The sequence below is a fragment of the Ahaetulla prasina genome, chromosome 1 (assembly GCF_028640845.1).
Source record: "Ahaetulla prasina isolate Xishuangbanna chromosome 1, ASM2864084v1, whole genome shotgun sequence".
Lineage (NCBI taxonomy): Eukaryota > Metazoa > Chordata > Lepidosauria > Squamata > Colubridae > Ahaetulla > Ahaetulla prasina.
The window spans coordinates 361,500,630-361,521,284 of NC_080539.1; the positions used below are offsets into that span (position 1 = coordinate 361,500,630).

The 20,655-nt window shown below is 42.1% G+C and overlaps 1 protein-coding gene across 1 annotated transcript; it reads right to left on the reverse strand.

Annotated features, from left to right (window-relative positions):
• Positions 1–5,624: 5,624 nt before the first annotated feature.
• Positions 5,625–19,270, reverse strand: GIPC3 (GIPC PDZ domain containing family member 3). The gene is made up of 6 exons (XM_058172101.1): positions 19,246–19,270; positions 18,387–18,572; positions 14,204–14,384; positions 7,350–7,462; positions 6,868–6,949; positions 5,625–5,946 (listed from the first exon to the last, which is right to left on the reverse strand). Exons 1-6 carry the CDS (start codon positions 19,246–19,248, stop codon positions 5,795–5,797), a joined length of 717 nt encoding a protein of 238 aa, XP_058028084.1. The 5' UTR covers positions 19,249–19,270; the 3' UTR covers positions 5,625–5,794.
• Between the last annotated feature and the right edge of the window lie 1,385 nt (positions 19,271–20,655).

Below are 20,655 nucleotides of genomic sequence, written 5' to 3' on the forward strand. Positions count from 1 at the left end.
ACAATATACTTGTGATCGTCGTCTTTTGGATCCTTTCACTATCCTGACAAGCTGGATTTCAAAGCATTGGAAAATTACTGTGGATATTTCCAGTTTAGTCTGCCCCAAGCAATCCCTGTATCCAGATTGAAGCAAAGGAGCACATCACACAGTTCAGCCAGCAAAAATTTAAAAACTGGATGTTTATTTATTAAACATCAGCTAAAATTTTTGCATTTTTTTTATAAAAAGCCTCAGCTAGCTGGCCAAACCAGGCTAAGAGGCAACTGAATGCAGGAAGGAGGACATGACTAATATGTCTATGGAGAGTCTCAGTCATCCAGGTCATGGTTGTCCCAAAGGTGCTTTTTCAAGGGGTAGTTGCAGTGGTGGGATTCACATAATTTAACAACCGGTTCTCTGGCCTAATGATTTCTTCCCACAACCAGTTTGCCAAACTGCTCAGAGAGTTAACAACCGGTTCTCCCGAAGTGGTGCGAATTGGCTGAATCCCACCACTGGGTAGTTGGACTTTCTGGTTTTTCTTTGAAGACTTCTCATCCAAGAAGCTTCTTCAGCTCTGAGCAATAGGCAAGAATTTACCTGATCTACATACATATCTATCTATCTATATATATATATATTCACATCAGGGGTGAAATCCAGCAGGTTCTGATAGGTAGTGTAAATTTTGAGGACTTCGGAGAACAGGGAAATACCATCTCTGGCTGGCCCCAGAGTGGGATGGGAATGGAGATTTTGCAACATCCTTCCCCCAGGAGTGGGGAGGGAATGGGGATTTTGCAGTAACCTTTCCCTGGAGTAGGGTGGGAATGAAGATTTTGCAATATCCTTCTTCTGCCATGCTCACCAAGCCACACCACGCCCACCAAGCCATGGCCACTCTAACCAGTAATTTAAAAATTTGGATTTCACTACTGATTCACATGCATAGAAGTTTCCAAAGGCACTAAATATAATACTGTAAATCAAAGGCGTCTAACCGTGGCAACTTTAAGCCTTGTGGATTTCAACTCCCAGAATTCCGCAGCCAGCCATGTAATGAGTAAACTTTGCCTACTCTAGTCCTAATCCCTTTATGAACCTAATTAGAGCAAAACAGAGATGGAAAGGAGGACGAGGCGATCCCTCCTGCATTCTGTACCTTGAAGGAAACATTTTGGTAGATGGGGATGGTATACTCCAGAAAAAGAAAACTTTACAAGCTTCAAGGTAGAGCTGTTTCAGGTGTTTTTCCTGCCTTCATGGAGTGAGGTTTGGGGAGAGGAAAGAATAGCTGTCAAAGAAGTGTTGGGAAGTATTGGGAGTGTTAAAAATGGCAGATATATTTTAGAATCCGTCATAAATTCCATCCATGATGCAGAGGAACTTAAAAGTGTCCTGAAGTGTCCATAACAAATTGCATATGAAGAGCCAACTGTACAGTGCTCAGACAGTAAATATAAATGTCAGATTCTTGTTACTGTGGTTTAAAAACCTAGTTTTCAAAGGCTTCATCATCCACATATCCTAAGAACCATGGCATGGATGTGGCCCAATAGTTCCTTTTGCCTGCTGTGACTTCATGCTGTTTGCTTAGCTAGCAGCTAGCCACAGCTGAGGAATTAACCTTAGTTGCTTCAGGTTTAAAGTAGCATTTGTCCTTTTCTCCCAATACCATCAGGTCTTATACAGGCCCCTTATATCCATCGGTTTAATGCTATTATGAAAAAGTGCTAAACCAGAGGTCTTCAACCTTGGCAGCTTTAAGACTTGTGGACTTCAACTCCCAGAATTCTCCAGCCAGCTTTGCTTCAACCTGCCAAGGTTGAAGACCTCAGTGCTAGACTTTATAAACACAATAAGGTAGATTGTGGAGTCCCTTGGTGTTCCCAAAATGTGGTCATTTGCTTGTAGATGTCTCATTAGGGCACTGATGGTGTTACCTAGTTGGGTAATGAGACGTCTGCAAGCAAAGGAAAATGAAGCGAGTCTCATTCCATGACGTACATTAATGAAATACTGCAAAAAGATGCGGTTTTTACAAATATCTTTAATTATTTCAAAAACAAACTGACAGACATAAACAAAATTGCATATAAAACACAAACACATAATTATCATGTCGAGGTGGGTGAGAGGATTATATATATATATATATTGTGCACAGACGAGGGGTATGAAACAGCTTAGCAAAAAAATAATAATAATAACGGCAGAAGATGAGAAAAAGGAAAGGAAACATAGCGAAAACTTGTTTACACTAATACATCCTCCATACCTTCCTATCCTCACAAATCATCTTTATTCCCAATATCCATAGAGCACTTCATATACCACCCCATTTTTCCTTCAAATTTTTCTACTCTCTCTGTTTGAGGATCTCAGCAAGACTAGCCCACCACCCAAACTCCTTTCTCGGGTCCTTCATTTGGATTCATTCTTCCTTCCTTCGCCTTCTATGACTAAACCACTTCAATGTAATTCTTATATTCTGATCCAGGGATGAAATCCAGCAGGTTCTGGAGAACCGGTAGCAGAAATTTTGAGCAGTTCGGAGAACCAGCAAATGGCTGGCCCCAGAGTGGGGTGGGAATGGAGATTTTGGAGTATCCTTCCCCTGCCATGCCCACCAAACCACGCCCACCAAGCCACATCCACAGAACTGGTAGTAAATTTTTTTTGATTTCGCCACTGTTCTAATCGCTAGTCACTAGTCATTCAGAACCCATTCATTCTTGTCATACTTCCGTATAACAAAATACACATAGTCCTTGAGTTCCAACCATTCATTTAGTGACCGTTTGAAGTTAGAATGGCATTAAAAAAGGAGCTTATGACTGTTTTTCACACTTATGACCGTTGCAGCATCCCCATGGTCACATGATCAAAATTCAGATACTCTGCAACTAATTCATATTTATGACAGTTGCAGTGTCCCCTGGGGTCATGTAATCCCCTTTTGGCAAGCAAAGTCAATGGGGAAGCCAGATTCACTTAACAATCGTATTACTACCTTAAAAACTATAGTGATTCACTTAACAACGGTGGTAAGAAAAGTCATACAGACAGCCCTCGATTTACGACCACAATTGAGCCCAACATTTATGTTGCTGAGTGAGACATTTGTTAAGTGAGTTTTGCCCTATTTTATTACCTTTCTTGCCTCCGTTGTTAAGTGAATCACCGCAGGAGATAAGTTAGTAGCCTGGTTGTTAAGTGAATCTGGCTTCCCCATTGGCTTTGCTTGTCAGAAGGTCATAAAAAGTGATCACATGATCTTGGGACACAGCAACGGTCATAAATATAAACCGGTTGCCAAGCGTCTGAATTTTGATCACATGATCGTGGGGATGCTGGAAAGGTCGTAAGTGTGAAAAACAGTCATAAGTTACTTTTTTCAGTGTCCTTGTAACTTTGAACGGTCACTACATGAACTGTTGTAAGTTGAGGACTACCTGTAAAATGTTTCATCTATAACGTAAATTTTTGGCTCAGTTGTGGTCATAAGTCAGGGACTACCTATACTCTTTCCAACTTTAGGTGTGCACAGGGGTCTCCAACCTTGGTCCTTTTAAGACTTGTGGACTTCAACTCCCAGGAACTCTGGGAGTTGAAGTCCACAAGTCTTAAAGGGACCAAGGTTGAAGACCCCTGTTCTAGCACAGAGGTCTCCAACCTTGGCAACTTTAAGCCTGGCGGACTTCAACTCCCAGGAGTTGAAGTCCGCCAGGCTTAAAGTTGCCAAGGTTGGAGACCTCTGTTCTAGCACACCCTTCTCACTTCTATATAACCAAGTGGAATATGGGTAGTCCTTGACTTACGACCACAACTGAGTCCAAAAACACACTTGCCTAGAGGGCCGTTTCCATTTGTTTTATTCAAGATAGAGGTAAACATCCTAACAATGAAACGCCTGCAAGAAAACAATCAAGCTCAGAGAGCAACAAGGATGACGACGGTTCAACTCTGAGCTACAAATATTCTCTTCCATTAATACTAACAATGAATCTTCAGATGATCTCCCTTTTGTTGCATATATTCAGGCAGAGGTTAATTAATTATGACTTGGAACTTGGGCATCTCTGCATAGTGAAAAGAGTTTATCCATTCCAACTCTTATGAATTAATCTATAAAGTGATTGGACTTAATAGCCCAGTTATTCTCTTTCAGGCTTCTTGAAACTGATTAGGAACAAATGAAATTGTCTATGCAGGGTGAAGACTGCTTTTGTTCCAAATGGGTCTTCAAACTGGCTCTGTGTTATACGTTGGGCAATTCATTGAAGGATAGGTGAGGAACCTTACTTTCCTCGAGAGCAGAGCTGTCAAATTGGCAGCCCATGGGCCAGATCCGTCACACGCTATACACATGGGTGAAATACTCTGAAGTCTGCTACCGGTTCGCTTTGCTATCGGTTTACTTTCTGCGTGCATGCGCTGTGCGCGCCAAAAGCAGGCTTTCCCGCTTTCTAGCAAATATAAATCGCGTGGCACAGCTGATCGTCGGCATTTTTTAGTACCGGTTTGGGCAAACCCATCCAAACTGGTAGTATTTCACCCCTGGCTAGACATGCCCACCCCAGCTCCGCGAAGGGAAAAATTGTTGCATTACGTCATGTGATGGCAATGTGACGCCATGAGTTTGACACCCATGCTCAAGAGACTGGTCTTTGGAAGAGATTTATCTTTTTAAAAACCAACCACCAACTTAAAAAAAAAATTACATAAGAAAACAAAGGTATCCTCAGGGAACAGTTAAAAAATCAAGAGAGTAGGTGCAACTATGAGATTGAAATTCCCATTTTTAATTGGCCTATTGGCATATTACTGTGGCCGTCCTCTTGACTTACTTCACTATGCCCTGCAGAAACCACTGTGAAGAATGATGGTTCAAATCCTTCCCAGTTTCACAACTGGACTAAAAATGCCCACCTTTAAGAGAAGCCTGAAATTGCAGTGCGATGGGTTGCCAAGAAGCAGTTTTTCTCCTAGCATTCTCCTATCTATTCGGCAATTATGAGGAGCGTAACTTAACCAAAGAAGATGCCATCCTGACCTGTTAACATAGACCTACAGGCAGGGGTGGGCTTTAAAAATTTTATCAAGGGGTTCTCTGCCCGATTGCTGGGTGGGTGTGGCCATGGTGGGCGTGGCCTAGTCGGCCTCCTGCACCATGGCAGGGGGCGTTTTTGCCCTCCCCAGGCTCCAGAGGCTTTCCTCAAGTCTCCAGGAGGGTGAAAATGGTCTCCAGATTCTGGAGGTCTTCTAGTCCTCCCGAACTTCCGGTAGGCCTGTTTTTTGCCCTCCCCAAGCCTTTGTGCGTGCCCTACACTTATCTGCATCCAAAACAGGCCACATGGGGATGCCTCGGAGGAGAGGGGAGGGGTGGGAGGGGCCAGCCAGGAGTGGGGTTCTTCAAACTGCACAGAATCTTAGCTAGAGGTTCTCCTGAAGCCTTGCGAACCCCCAGCAGCCCACCCCTGCCTACAGGGTAGAAATTGTATTTTGGAATATTGCTGGAAGAAGATCCCATATAAATGGTAACTAGAAGTAACCACCCAAATGGTACTATCTCTCTGTTCCCTCCGTACAGGTAAGTTCCTTCCACCCTTCACTGGTGCTAATGTCACCTCTGGAAATTTTGCAAAGGTGTCATCCTTGAGCCACGGGTGATAATTCTGGATGGAAATCCCAGATGTGGATGTCAGTGCATGCAAGATATGGAGAACTGCAGAGTAGAGAAAAGAAGAAAAGGGTGAGAGGGGTGGCTATGACAAGAAGCAGCCTTCATTGCCCAACCCGTCTCCTGAAACTACTCAGAGATTTCCCTGCTCTTGCAAACGGCAGTCCAGACCTCTGAGACAAACTCTTCTGGGAAGGCAAATTCACCCAGAAGCAAATCCAGTCCGCGAGCAAAGTCTTCAGGGCTCTGGCATTCTTTGGTGATCTCAACCATGCTTGATGCTGTGGGAAACGGGCCTGAGGTTAGAATTCAGCACTGGGATAAAACATCATTTGGAGCAAAGGGATATTTGGGTGTGTTCTGGGTGCATCCATAAAAAGGCTGCTAGGGAGGGTTTGGCCTGTAGTGAGGCACCCAACTCAAGACAAAGTGTAACTCTAGGATGTTGTTCAACCATCTCAATGAGAGCCCATGGAACCTACAGGCACTCCTGCAAATAAATGTAAATTGTGAAGATTTTGGCATACTCGCTACCCAGTGAATTCAATATTAGCCAGGATCCTCGTTTGATTATTAATTGAATCAAGAAGCCTAATGGATACCAATCTGGTGGATGATCCACCAGTTCCACCTCCTTAAATTCAATGGAGGAGATGGGAAGCACAGGAGTATCCAAGGGTGCCACGTTGTCTACTTCTGATATCATTTTTAGACAAAATTAAGGGAAGGTCCATCAAAACCTAAAGAACCCTGCTTAGGACAGTTCTCTTTATCTCTCTTTAATTGTTAGCTTCATTTCACGTGAAAACATGTATGGATTGTCTTGCTGTATGAAACTGAAAATCCATCTTCCTCAATAGCCACCCAGATTTAGCACCCTTCTCTACAGCCATGTTTTTCAACCTTGGCAACTTTAAGATGTGGCGGACTTCAACTCCCAAAATTCCTTAGCTTAGGGAATTCTAGGAGCTGGAGTCCGCACATTCTATTCTTATTCTAGTTCTAGTTCTATTGTAGAGATTGAGGTAATTCTTGATAGTCTATTCAAGGTTGAGAAACACTTTCTACAATATAATTCCCCAAATCCAGAATCTGAGGGTAGTCTGTCTCCTAATCTGGAGGTCCCACTAAGGCAATAGTGAGGGCAAGGTGAAAGGAATCCCATTTTTTACCAACCATATCATGCGTTGCTCCCTACTCACCCAATTCGAGGTCACGAATGCCCATGTAGCTTTCCAATAAGTCATCCATTTTTTCAGCAGCTTCCTCCTCAAACTCACTTGGCTGTGAACAGAAGGAAGGAAGGAAGGAACTGAAATGCCAATGTGGACAGGAACTTGTAGTGTTTCTCAACCTTGGCAACTTTCAGATGTGTGGACTTCAACGCCCAGAATTCCCCAGATGGTTGGGGAATTTGGGAGTTGAAGTCCACACATTTTCAAACCTCCAAGGATGGGAAACATTGGGCTGCATAGAAGCTTCAGAAGCAATGAAAATTTGGTGCCTTCTCATAACCTTTCAGAGGTCTCTCCTGTTACAATTGGTAGGTATCTAACAGGCATTTTCCTGAGGTTAGCCCTAAGGCAATCAGCTCATTTCCAGCTAGCCACCAAGCTTCTTATATACAGTACTATAAGAATATGGGCACCTGTTTAATTCGATCCCTGTCCCAGAGCATACTCACTGCCTGCTCTATGGTGGCAGTGCCCGTTGCACGCAGCCGTAGTGTCTCCCTTCCGCTGCCTATTTTCCCCTCACTTGAGCTCTTGCTGCTTCGTGTCCTCTGGCTGATCATATCTACAGAAGGGAGGAGAAAAGAAGATCAAGGACTCAACATCTGGTTCAAAGACAGTGGACGGAGCAGAAGATGTCTGTTCACAACAAAACTCTTCAGCAGAATGAAAAAGTTCCAGAATTCACTTTTTATTTTTGCTAGAACCCCTTGAAGTTCATAAACAACTGCGTAAAATAGAAAATGGGGTGGAAGAAAACAATGGCTTGAAGATTAGAGGCAGTTGATTATTACACCTAGTAAGGCATCTACTAGGAGAGGAAATGCATTCCTTTGGGCCACTGGCCATATCTGGGATTTGGGGAGCATGTTATGGACACATCCACAAAAAACCAGCTATGGAATGCGGCCATCCACATGTTATGTGCTAAGAAGACTTCTGAGATCAGGGAGGTGATGCTATCATAAACATATGTTTTAGGCTAACACTTTTGTAACATGGTTATCTTCCTTTTAATTTTTTTAAATTAAGCACATCTTAAAAAAATTAAAATAGGTAGGGCAGAGAACAATATCAAGGATCAAGAAATTAGAATGACAAGCATAGGCAGTTCTCAAGCCCTTACAAAAAAATTCAAACCGTAGGATTATTGGGTTAAACTGAATTAATGACTGAAGATAGGGAATGATAGATGAGGAGGAGGAGGAAGAAGATACGATGATGACGACGATGATGATGATGATGATGATGATGCAAAGGTGGGACCACACCACAATATAGACAAAGTAATAGAAAAGAAGCTCTAGAATGCAAATAGACAAACACCTGCTACATAATACTCCAGACTTAACAATTGTTGATAAAAAAGACAAAACAATCTGGATAGTGGATGTGGCAGTATCTAGAAATAGCAGAACAGAAGAGAAAGAAGTGGTGAAAATAATAACATTCAAAGACTGGTGAATAAAACGACTGTGGCAAAAGAAAGCAAAAATAGAATCAATATTGAAAGGCACCTTGGGTGCCATCCCAAAACATCTGGAGCACATCTTAAACATCACCAGCATCGACAAACTCATCATCAGTCAATTTCAAATGGCTGCTTTACTTGTAATGCCTTACATTCTATGAGATACATATAACACCATCGAACCACAACATCTGTCTATCCCAGATCCTTAGAATGGACTAAATAGATGAACAAACATGCAAAATCCCATCTAAACATCTGGCTAACTATGCAGTGAAATTTAATTTTTAAAGTGCCTTTCTTGAAAGTTAGCAAATTGTATCAAGGCATTGTGTCACATTTTACAGATGGATTAGTCTGAGGCTCGGTAGGATGTTTCAGAAAGCACTTTCCATTGGGGCGGTCAAAAAAGTCAAGATAATTATTACAACCGTGTGACTTGAAGTCCTTTTTTATGCATGGTACATTAAAAAAAAGGGAATGGGCAGGGGTGGGATTCAGCCGGTTTGGACCAGTTCCGGCGAACCGGTTGTTACGATTTTACACAGTTCGGAGAACTAGTAAAATCGACCGCTGGCTGGATGAATCCCACTACTGGGAATGGGGCTTCAACCACACAGTCGCAGCAACCATTTTGACTTTTTATATCCTGCCTGGACACCCTTTGCTCTGGGTTATTCAATGCTTTCCTCCCTAAAAGAAAAAAAATGCAGAAAAATTAAAAAGAAATCTGAAGGGATTCCAAATTGAGCATGGAGTTATCAGGAGGACACAACAGTTCCCTATGAAAGAGTTGAAACAAGGTTGGACAATTGCACAGCAGGAGATTTCTACGACGCACCCATAACCACCTTAACAATACAGGTGGTCCTCGACTTACAACCACAATTAAGTCCAAAATTTCTGTTGCTAAGCAAGGCAATTGTTAAATGAGTTTTGCCCCTGTTTATCACCTTTTTTTTTGCCACAGTTCAGCAAAGCACTGCAGTTCTCAAGGGAATCATGTGATTGTTAAACAAATCTGGCTTCCTTCATTGACTTTGCTTGTTGGAAGCCAATTGGGAAGCTTATAAATGGTGATCACATGATCCTAGGACAGGGCAATTGTCATAAATACATGCCAAGTTGCCAAGTGGCTGAGTTTTGATCACATGATCACAAGGATGCTGCAAAAGTTGTAAATGTGACAACCAGTCATAAGTCACTTTATTCAGTGTTGCTGTAACTTCAAACAGTCACTAAACAAATTGTTTTAAGTGAAGGACTGTCTGTACCAGGGGTGAAATCCAGCAGGTTCTGACAGGTTCTGACAGGAAATTTTGAGTAGTTCAGAGAACCAGCAAATACCACCTCTGGCTGGCCCCAGAGTGGGGTGAGAATGGAGATTTTGCAATATCCTTCCCCCAGGAGTGGGGAGGGAAGAGGGATTTTGCAGGATCCTTCCCCTGGAGTGAGGTGGGAATGGAGATTTTGCAGGATCCTTCCCCTGCCACGCCCACCAAGCCACGCCCACAGAACCGGTGATTTAAAAAAATTGGATTTCACCACTGTTCTGTACACATTTCCCTTATAGAAGTGGAGAACTTCTAACCATACAGCTCTGAGCATCCTACACTATGGACCATGTTAACTATATGACTCCTGGAAGCGGTTATCAGCCGACATTCGGGAAGCCCAAATTCCCATGCCAACCTCTTTTCATTTTAGCAACCCAAATTAGAAATGAAAACAAGAGGGTTGCTGTTTTTTTTCTTGCCTTTGTTGCAACAGGGAATCAGCTTCAATTTTGAATCGGTCTGAGATCCGAAGCCATATTTTTAACCAAAGCTGAATTAAATGAACTGCAATGGCTGTAACAATCCTTGTTAAAATTCCCGGTATGCAGTCTGGGAATTGTTCTCATCTGTGACATTCTTTCAAAATGGCCGGTTCTGCTTATTATTATTTCGTAAGGTTACAATACACATTAGCTGCTCCTTAAGGAAAGATCAGGCTCCTTGGGGAGCTGATAACATTTAGAATCTCCATCCGACAGCAACCTGCTTTTCCAAACTGCACTGAGGAGGATTTTCTGCCCTTGATCCGACTTCCTGATGTGCTAGATACAAATAAAAGGAAGGGAGGGAGGGAGGAAGAGATGAAAAGCAGGGGAAACGAAGAGAGAAACCAGGAGAGGCTTTACCCGAAACTGGATTTTTAGAACATAATCTAGAGCAGTTAAACAATTTTAAGGAAATCCAAAGCTTGAAAGAACACACAAATAAAGGAGAAAATCATCCTGGACAACAAAAATCAGAGCAGCAAATAAAATGAAGACTAAAACAAAAAGAGATATTTCCTGCCTCAAATAATTTAAACAAACAGTGCAAGCGTCAACTCTTTGGGGGAGCTTTTCATAATCATGGTGCCACTATCGAGAAGACCCTGTCCCTCGTTTTCACCAAATTATCCATTGTTGAGGATGGGCTATAGCAGTGATGGCTAACCTTTTCCGGACCAAGTGCCCAAAGCGTGTGCGCGCCCAAACCCCCAAAGTGCAATGCGTGGGGCCCCCCCGTGCATGCACCCCTCCCCAAGCACGACAGAGACATGAAGACCAGCTGGCCAGGCGGGGATGTGTGTGCATGTGCAGCAGAGCTGAACTGGGGCGACGGCTCACGTGCCATCGGAGAGGGCGCTGCGCGCCACCTCTGGCACGCATGCCATAGGTTCGCCATCACGGAACTATAGCAAAGGCCCCCTAAAAAAGATCTTAAATTACAGCAAGATTAACATGGGTTCAGGGGATTATTCAGATAGTTATAGATAGATATTCTGACTCTGTGGTCTCTTCCCATAATCCCAAAAGCTTTAACCAAAAACTTTCTACTATTGACCTCACCCCATTCCTAAGAGGACCATAAGGGGCGTGCATAAGCGCACAAACGTGCCTACCGTTCCTGTCCTATTGTTTTTCTTTTTTCTTCTTCTTATTTATTTATTTATTTATTTATTTTTATTTATTTATTTATTTGATTTTTATACCGCCCTTCTCCCGAAGGACTCAGGGCGGTGTACAGGCAGAATAAAACAAACAATACAGAATACAATTAAAATACAATTTAAAAAACTTATTTAAATTAGCCTGAAAATTTAAAAATTTTTACACTAAAAAACCCCATTTAAAATTAATAAAATTTGACATTTAAAATTCAATTCAAGCCAGCCCTGCGCGAATAAAAAGGTGTGTCTTCAGTTCGCGGCGGAAAGTCCGAAGGTCAGATATTTGGCGTAAGCCTGGGGGAAGCTCGTTCCAGAGTGTGGGAGCCCCCACAGAGAAGGCCCTTCCCCTGGGGGCCGCCAGCCGACATTGTTTGGCGGACGGCACCCTGAGAAGTCCCTCTCTGTGAGAGCGTACGGGTCGGTGGGAGGCATGTGGTAACAGCAGGCGGTCCCGTAGGTACCCAGGCCCTAATATATATATATATATGCTTATACCTCCTAATATTTACTCATATATATGTTTATATACTATATAATCTTTTTGTATGATGCCTACATATATTGTTGTGACAAATAAAATAAATAAATAGTTAAAACAGCTGGGATTCTACAGGTAAGAACTAGCATTATGAAGTGAGACCAAAAGCAAAATGGTAACCATTACAACTGACGCCTTGTTTACATTTGGGACAGAATTGCTGATGAAGTAAGATGACTTCAGGTAGTCCTCAATTTACAATTTACAACCACTCATTTAGTGACCGTTCAAAGTTACAACAGCACTGAAAAAAGTGACTCATGACTGTTTTTCACACTTATGGCCATTGCAACATCCCCATGGTCATGTGATCAAAGTTCAGATCCTAGGCAACTGGCATGTATTTATGACATGCAGTGTCGTGGGTCACATGATCTCCTTTTGTAACCTTCTGACAAGCAAAGTCACTAACTTAACAATTGCAGTGATGCACTTTAACAACTGTGGCAAGGAAGGTCATAAAATGGGGCAAATGTCTCACTTAGCAACATAAATGTTGGACTCAATTGTGGTTGTGCGCGAATCTATAGAGACTGTGGATTCTCCATCTCTGAAGGTTTTTAAGAAAATCCTTCACAGGGGATTTGATTGGTCTTCCTGCATGTTGCAGAGGGCTGAACTATATCAGGGGTGTCAAACTGAGGGCCTGCGGGCTGGATGCGTCATGCACAGGCCACGCCCACCCCAGCATCACGTGACAGCAATGTGACACCGCGAGTTTGACACCCATGAATCAGATGATCTTTGTGGTCCTTTCCAAATCTACAGTTTTATTATTCCATAATTCATTCTGTATAACTCTTTCAAACCGGTCAGCCCAGCTAATCAGCAAGAGTGCAAGCACCCTTGATCCAGAGGTGGGTTTCAGCAGGTTCTGACCAGTTCTGGAGAACCGGTAGCGGAAATTTTGAGTAGTTTGGAGAACCAATAGTAAAAATTCTGACCAGCCCCGCCCCCATCTATTCTCTGCCTCCCAAGTCCCAGCTGATCGGGAGGAAATGGGGATTTTGCAGTAACCTTCCCCTGGATTAGGGTGGGAATGGAGATTTGACAGTCTCCTTCCCCTGCCACGCCCACCAAGCCATGCCAATCAAGCCATGCCACGCCCACAGAACCAGTAGTAAAAAAATTTGAAACCCACCACTGCCCTGATCATGATTACAATCCCTCCTTTATGGCTTGTGACGTCCACTGGCCTCTTTCTGAACACGGGCCTCGTGCTCTTTTGAAAGAGTGCTTAACCCGTTGTCCAAAAGAACCCGGAGAAAGGCTGCAGACATGGAGAAGGCTCTAAGAAGAAACTGAACCTCTCTCTGTGTATGTCAGTCACATCTATTGGACAATGTTACAAGCAACTAAACTTGCTGTTCAATGAACCCATCATCATTGGGATCAACCATGCATTAAGGAGGATTAGTAATTGTTTTTCTTGCTGGCAGAAATGCTCAGCAGGAAGGAAAAAGCAACGAAGAGAATTCACAAATCATTTACTTAGCTTCTTCCATACGGAAATTATTAAGAATTATTATTATAATTATTATAATATAATTTAATATTATATTTAATAGTATAATATTATTTAATATTATAATTATTATTATCTGTCTCATCAATGAAACAGAAAAGACCTTGATCATCAGGGGAGTGTAGGAAGTTAGCACCCACCCCTCTCCTAGGAAAATGAGATATTTTAGGAAATATTAAAAGGGCAGAATATTTCCCCTAAAAGAGAGGCAGAAACTCAGCCCCCCCCCATCTTTGTCAATGGGCCATTAACGCCTGGGCCAGTCTATTCTATATAACAAAGATCTACCTCCTTCAGGCAGAGCCATAGTAGGAATTGTCCAAAGCCCGTTCATTACATCATCACCCAGCAAGGCTCAACCAAGCCTGGGACCAAGACAACCTGCAAAGTTACCCCTGCATGACCCCATGGGAGTCTGACAACCAATCAGAATACAAGCTCAAATTCAAAGCCCAACAGAGGGTATAAATTTCTCTCTCTCTCTCTCACCCATGCGCCTTTTTTGCCCAGGATTTCAAGCCATGTGATCCTTTCATCAATAAACCTGCTTTCCAAGCAACTGTCATGAATCCAGTGTCTTTTTCCCCACTTGGAACTGAACACAGATGGACATTTCTTCCAACAAGAGAAAAACAATATTTTATGCATTTATTTTTGTTGGCTCAAAAAATATTGGAGGGCACTTTAAAGTGACCGACTGGCTGTTTCTCAGTGAAGCTGGGCTGTGGTGCTAGGCCTATGGTGGGTCTTTGTGGTCCAGCCTCTCTTCAGTGCTCAAATATCCACTTACCAAAAGCTCGTTTAGGCTGCACCAAGCGCAAAGTAAATGGCTGTGCCTGGGGCATCTCGCGCAACATCTTGGCAACTTCGTAGTGGCGGCATCCGACAATGGTTTGGTCATTAATGGCTTCAATGCTGTCCCCAACAGAGACTGTTGGAATGCGGTTCATGATGCTACCTTCCTTAATACGCTATAAGATGGGAAAATAGAAAAAACGGAACGTTTAGAAAGAGAATAACCCTATCTATGGCATAATGACTTTGACTGACCTTGAAAAATGAGGCAGGAGTAGCAATTTTTCTCAGCGTTAACAACTTGAAGATGTTTGGACTTCAACTCCCAGAATTCCCCAGTGAGCATGCTAGCTGAGGAATTCTGGGAGTTGAAGTCCAGATATCTTCAAGTTACTAAGGTTGAGAAACACTGGTGATAGGGTATGGTAAAAATGTCAATTTTTTTGCAGCAGCACAATCAAAGTTCCACGTATTTTTTTAAACTGGCAAAACTTTGATTACGCCATTGTGGCTGCCATTTTGATTTTTTTTGACCATGCTTTGTAGACACCTCTGTAAGAAGGGTTGGACCTGCATAGTATTTGAATGAGAAACTATTGAGAAATAATGAGGAAAAGGTTCAATTGTGTTTCCTGCAGCAATGCAAGGATTTCCTTCCTATTTCCCATGTCTTTGGAATGGGAGCCACATTATGTGTTGTTGTAGATGATCCAAGATTTGCTTGCTTGCTTGCTTTTTCTTTTTCTTTCTTTCTTTCTTTCTTTCTTTCTTTCTTTCTTTCTTTCTTTCTTTCTTTCTTTCTTTCTCTCTCTCTCTCTCTCCCTTCTTTCTTCTCTCTCTTTCTTTCTTTTTCATTCTTTCTTCCTTTTCCTTTTTGTCTCTCTCCCTCTTCCTTCTTCTATTTCTTTCTTTCTTTTTCTTTCTCTCTCTCTCTCTCTCTCTCTCTCCCTTCTTTCTTCTCTTCCTTCCTTCCTTCCTTCCTTTTGTTTTTCTTCCTTTCTGTGTCTTCACTCTTTCTAGAAAATTATTTTCCACGTTCCCAGTTTGCTAGTGGAGCAAAGAAGATTTTAGTGAATCCTACAAAATGGGAGGGCTGAAATTTTGTCCCTGTTTTACTTTTATTGACATGATGTGCACATGAGCTGTGGAACATTGAGAAATATCATGCAATATGAATCTTGAAGCTGTGGATCAGGGTTTTTCAACCTTGGCAACTTGAAGATGAGTGAACTTCAACTCCCAGAAATCGTAGAGACCTCCCCGAAACCAGTAACAATCAATTAACAAAGAGGGAGTCAAACTATTCTCCAAAGCACCTGAGGGTAGAACAAGAAGCAATGGGTGGAAACTAATCAAGGAGAGAAGCAACTTAGAACTAAGGAGAAATTTCCTGACAGTTAGAACAATTAATGAGTGGAACAACTTGCCTCCAGAAGTTGTGAATGCTCCAACACTGGAAATTTTTAAGAAAATGTTGGATAACCATTTGTCTGAAATGGGGTAGGGTTTCCTGCCTAAGCAGGGGGTTGCACTAGAAGGCCTCCAAGGTCGCTTCCAACTCTGTAATTATTATTATTATAATTGGCTGCATGTGATAAACGGATTCAGATTTAAATGACCTTGGCCACACTCTCTAACTTTCTCTCAGCTTAACCCACTTCTCCCCAACCTGGTGCCTTCTCAGCATGTAAGAATACAAAACCCATGCTGAGTTGGAATTCTGGCATTTGGAGTCCCATGTATTTTGAGAGACCCAGTGAAAAGGAGATTGGCATCATCTATTTCATGGAGAGAATAGGATTGGAGCGAGTTGTAGAAACCATTTATACCAGTTTGAACAGCTTAGAGGACAAGGTATGATAAATGCAACATGAACAACTGAGAGGAAAATGGGGACGGAAACTAAAACAAGCTGAAAATTTGTGCGCATCCCATCTTGTCTAATTTATCCAGTCCCCATAAAAATTGCCTCATGTTGCATGTATCGGTTATAATTCCTCCTTGCCAACATCAAGACACGCTGGCCCAGACCCTTCAACTGGTCCCAAATGCCACAAACCAGCTAATAATGAGGTCACGTTATAGTTTGTTTATTGAATTACAGTATATACTTATTCAATTTCTATTGCCGCCCATCTCAATCAAAGCCTCTATTATGCAAAGCTTTCACACGCAACTCTAGAGGATGGCTTATGAAGAAGATATCTGCAGATAGAATACAGAATAACAGTTGGAAGAGACCTGGAGGTGTTCTAGTCCAATTCCCTGCTTAGACAGGAAACCCTACATCACGTCAGACAAATGATTATCCAACATCTTTTTAAAAACTTCCAGTGTTGGAGCATTCACAACTTCTGCAGGCAAGTTGTTCCACTGATTAATTGTTCTAACTGTCAGGAATTTTTTCCTTAAGTTGCTTCTCTCCTTGATTAGTTTCCATCCATTGCTTCTAGTTCTACCCTCAGATGCTTTGGAGAACAGTTTGACTCCCTCTTCTTTGCGGTAGCCCCTGAGATATTGAGACACTGCTATTATATCTCCCCTGGTCCTTCTTTTCATCAGAGTAGACATACCCAGTTCCTGCAACCATTCTTCATATGTTTTAGTCCCCAGTCCCCTAATCATCTTTTATTATTAATAATAAAATTAAATAATAATAATAAATAAATAATAAATAAATAATAAATAATAATAATAATAAATTTATTTATTATATTATTTATAAATAATAAATAATTATTTAATTAATAATAAAATTAAAATAATAATACAATTAAAGCATTGAACATGGTGTGACTTTTCTGGTTTAGACATTTCCATCAAGTTTTACCTTGCAACAAATACAGTTTCTTTTTTGCTATACAAGTATATACCATCTATTCAAACACATAAATTCTTTCATCTATAAAAGTTACATCAATACCAATTTCATTCCTATCTATCGAAAACTAACATAAAGATTTCTAAACTTTCAACTCATCAATGATCCTTTATCCCAGCTATCATGTCACCTCTAGTGCTTCTTTTCATTAAACGAACCTAATCCCAGCAATCGTTCTTTGTATGTTTTTGCCTCCAGTCCCCTAATCACCTTCGTTGCTCTTCTCTTGCTCTTCTCTTTCTAGAGTCTCAACATCTTTTTAAAAACTTCCAGTGTTGGAGCATTCACAACTTCTGCAGGCAAGTTGTTCCACTGATTAATTGTTCTAACTGTCAGGAATTTTTTCCTTAAGTTGCTTCTCTCCTTGATTAGTTTCCATCCATTGCTTCTAGTTCTACCCTCAGATGCTTTGGAGAACAGTTTGACTCCCTCTTCTTTGCGGTAGCCCCTGAGATATTGAGACACTGCTATTATATCTCCCCTGGTCCTTCTTTTCATCAGAGTAGACATACCCAGTTCCTGCAACCATTCTTCATATGTTTTAGTCCCCAGTCCCCTAATCATCTTTTATTATTAATAATAAAATTAAATAATAATAATAAATAAATAATAAATAAATAATAAATAATAATAATAATAAATTTATTTATTATATTATTTATAAATAATAAATAATTATTTAATTAATAATAAAATTAAAATAATAATACAATTAAAGCATTGAACATGGTGTGACTTTTCTGGTTTAGACATTTCCATCAAGTTTTACCTTGCAACAAATACAGTTTCTTTTTTGCTATACAAGTATATACCATCTATTCAAACACATAAATTCTTTCATCTATAAAAGTTACATCAATACCAATTTCATTCCTATCTATCGCAGAAAACTAACATAAAGATTTCTAAACTTTCAACTCATCAATGATCCTTTATCCCAGCTATCATGTCACCTCTAGTGCTTCTTTTCATTAAACGAACCTAATCCCAGCAATCGTTCTTTGTATGTTTTTGCCTCCAGTCCCCTAATCACCTTCGTTGCTCTTCTCTTGCTCTTCTCTTTCTAGAGTCTCAACATCTTTTTTACATTATGGCGACCAAAACTGGATGCAGCATTCCACTGCTGCACACTGCTGGCTCATATTTAAATAGTTGTCCACTAGGACTCTAAGATCCCACTCACGGTTACTACTGTTGAGCAAGGTACCACATATGCTGTACCACATTCTACTGTAGGTAGAAACATGGCTATTGCAAATCAGCATGTCAGTCTTTTACCCTATTCCCAAAGACCTACCTTGATGAAAGCATAGCCAGCCCCATTATCTGTGATAGTGAGTCCCAGAGCATCCTCTGTTTTGGTGACCTCCACCTCCTTGGTATCACCGCGGACATGAGCGAAAATGAAGTCCTCCAAACCAATCTGGCCGCCCAGCAGTTTCTGCATATCTACCTTGTGGGTGTTCAAAGTGCAGAACAGGATCTGGAGGGAAGTGCAAATGCATTTATATTTTATATAGGGAAAAGGTCTCTTTGGAAGAAGTCAAAAGGTCTGGAAATCTGAGGGCCAAGCCTTTTGGAGCCCTCTCCTTCCCTTTTGCTTTTAGAAGCAGAAGTGGTAAGATTAAAATGGGGAGGAAAATATGGAGTTTATACAGGCATCTTCATACTGGACTGGAAAAGATGCCCCCCTGCATAAGTGAATCTATATTTAAGATTATTCTTCCCTAGTAATGCTTGTTTTTGCCCTTCCTATCTCCCATCCTCTCCTGCCATAGACTGTAAGCTTTGTGGGAACTGAGCTTTCCAGCTCAAATTACTCCTTAACTCTTTACTCTTCTTTAACCTGTAGCTGAGGTTTTCATAGGCCTAAACATTGCTAACTAACCCAGTTTTTAGTCTGCTTCCAGACACAATAAAAGCTCTTCAGTTGCCCCTTCGTGCCTTCTCATTCCCAATCCCTCTTTGATCCTGGAACCTGATAATTAATTCTTTGTATTTTCTCTTCCTGTTCTGTTATCCTGAGCTATTTCATGCTCTTTTTCCCCGGGGCTCCTTTGTTGTTTCTTATGTGTGATGCTGGAGGTTTTTTTCAGCATATCTACACAAAAATACCTCTCTCTTCTAGCAAGATGCTGGGCATTTCATCTTGTTACCATATATTCTTAATGGGATGCTTGCTGAATCAGCACACATTTCTGTGTTTCCTTCCTCCCTCCTTCCCTCCCTCCCTCCCTTCCTTCCTTCCTTCCTTCCCTTCCTCCATCCTCCCCTCCCTTCCTCCCTTCCTTCTTTCCTTTCCTCCTTCCTTCCTTCTCCTCCCTCCTCCCTCTTTCCTCTTTCCTCCTTCCTCTTCCCATTTTCCTTTCTTCCTTCCTTCTTCCCTCCCTCCCTCCCAGTAACAGAGTAACGTAGACTACAGTACAGCCACACTGAACATCTAACTACCCATCATGGGCATTGGAGCCTGGCCTCTTTGCCTAACGCTTTGATGAATCTTTTCCAGTGCCAAGGACCAGGTCACCCACTTGGCTGAAAGGCTGAGAGCCCAGCCCCTTCCTTCAATGTTTCCAGAAGACTGAGCAACCCCGTCCTTACCTCTGTTGAGGAGATGTCAAAGACTTCTGCAATTTTGGCATAGAGCTCCTTAACATTGGTGAACCCCTCAATCTTGGCAGTGGGGCTCCCGTGGGCCAGCTGGGTGTGGAAGATGAGTCGAGGCCGCACCCGAGCTGGCGGCTGGGGTGGTCTTGGAACTGTGCCATTCTGGCCCGGAGCACCTCTTCTTCCCCCTTCTGCAGAGGGCTGAGAGCCTCCAGTCTCCTGGGCCACACCGTTTTCCATGGGGGACCCCTTCTGCTGCTCTGCGTTGTCTTTCTTGCACTGCTTTCTAGACTTCCTCAGCATTGAGATGCCAGGTGTTTGAACAAAGGGGACGATGGCCTCGATTAAATTATTGATGTTGCAGGTGGAACAGCAAGGCTGTAAGGCGATCCCAGCTCTGGTCTGGTCTGCTAACTGGAAACCCAATCTCCCGCCTTCCAGTGGACAGTTCAGTTTGGTGAGCTGCACCTGTTCACGACGATGCCACTGCCTAGTCACAGGAGACACACATGCAGGAAACTGCAGGAGAAAAAAATGTCCAATCTGGCAACCTGAAGCACACAAACTTGCAAACTATTTCTGTCTCTGGGCGTTTGCTATCAGTTTCTCTAGGGAATACAGATGTTTTGCTGGTATACCTGGAGCACATGTGGCTCAGTTGCTCACTTCTTTTATTTATGGAAAAACAATTTGTGCTGGATTTTCTCAGATTCACTGTTGAGATTGTTAAATGTTGTTGTTGTTTTCCCATTACAGGTAGCCCTTAACTTACAACCTGTTGTTTAGCAACTTATGCCTTATGCACAGTCACTCACGCCCTTGTGACGTCTCGTCTGGATTACTGCAATGCTTTCTACATGGGGCTCCCCTTGAGGGGCATCCGGAGGCTTCAGTTAGTCCAGAATGCAGCTGCGCGGGTGATAGAGGGAGCCCCTCGTGGCTCCCACGTGACACCTATCCTG

Coding starts and splice junctions, on each gene's coding strand:
- GIPC3 (XM_058172101.1), bottom strand. Junction 7,463..14,203: donor GCAGCCTAAACGAGCTTTTG/GTAAGTGGATAT, acceptor TCCCTTCTGTAG/ATATGATCAGCCAGAGGACA. Junction 6,950..7,349: donor CTGCCACCATAGAGCAGGCA/GTGAGTATGCTC, acceptor TTCTGTTCACAG/CCAAGTGAGTTTGAGGAGGA.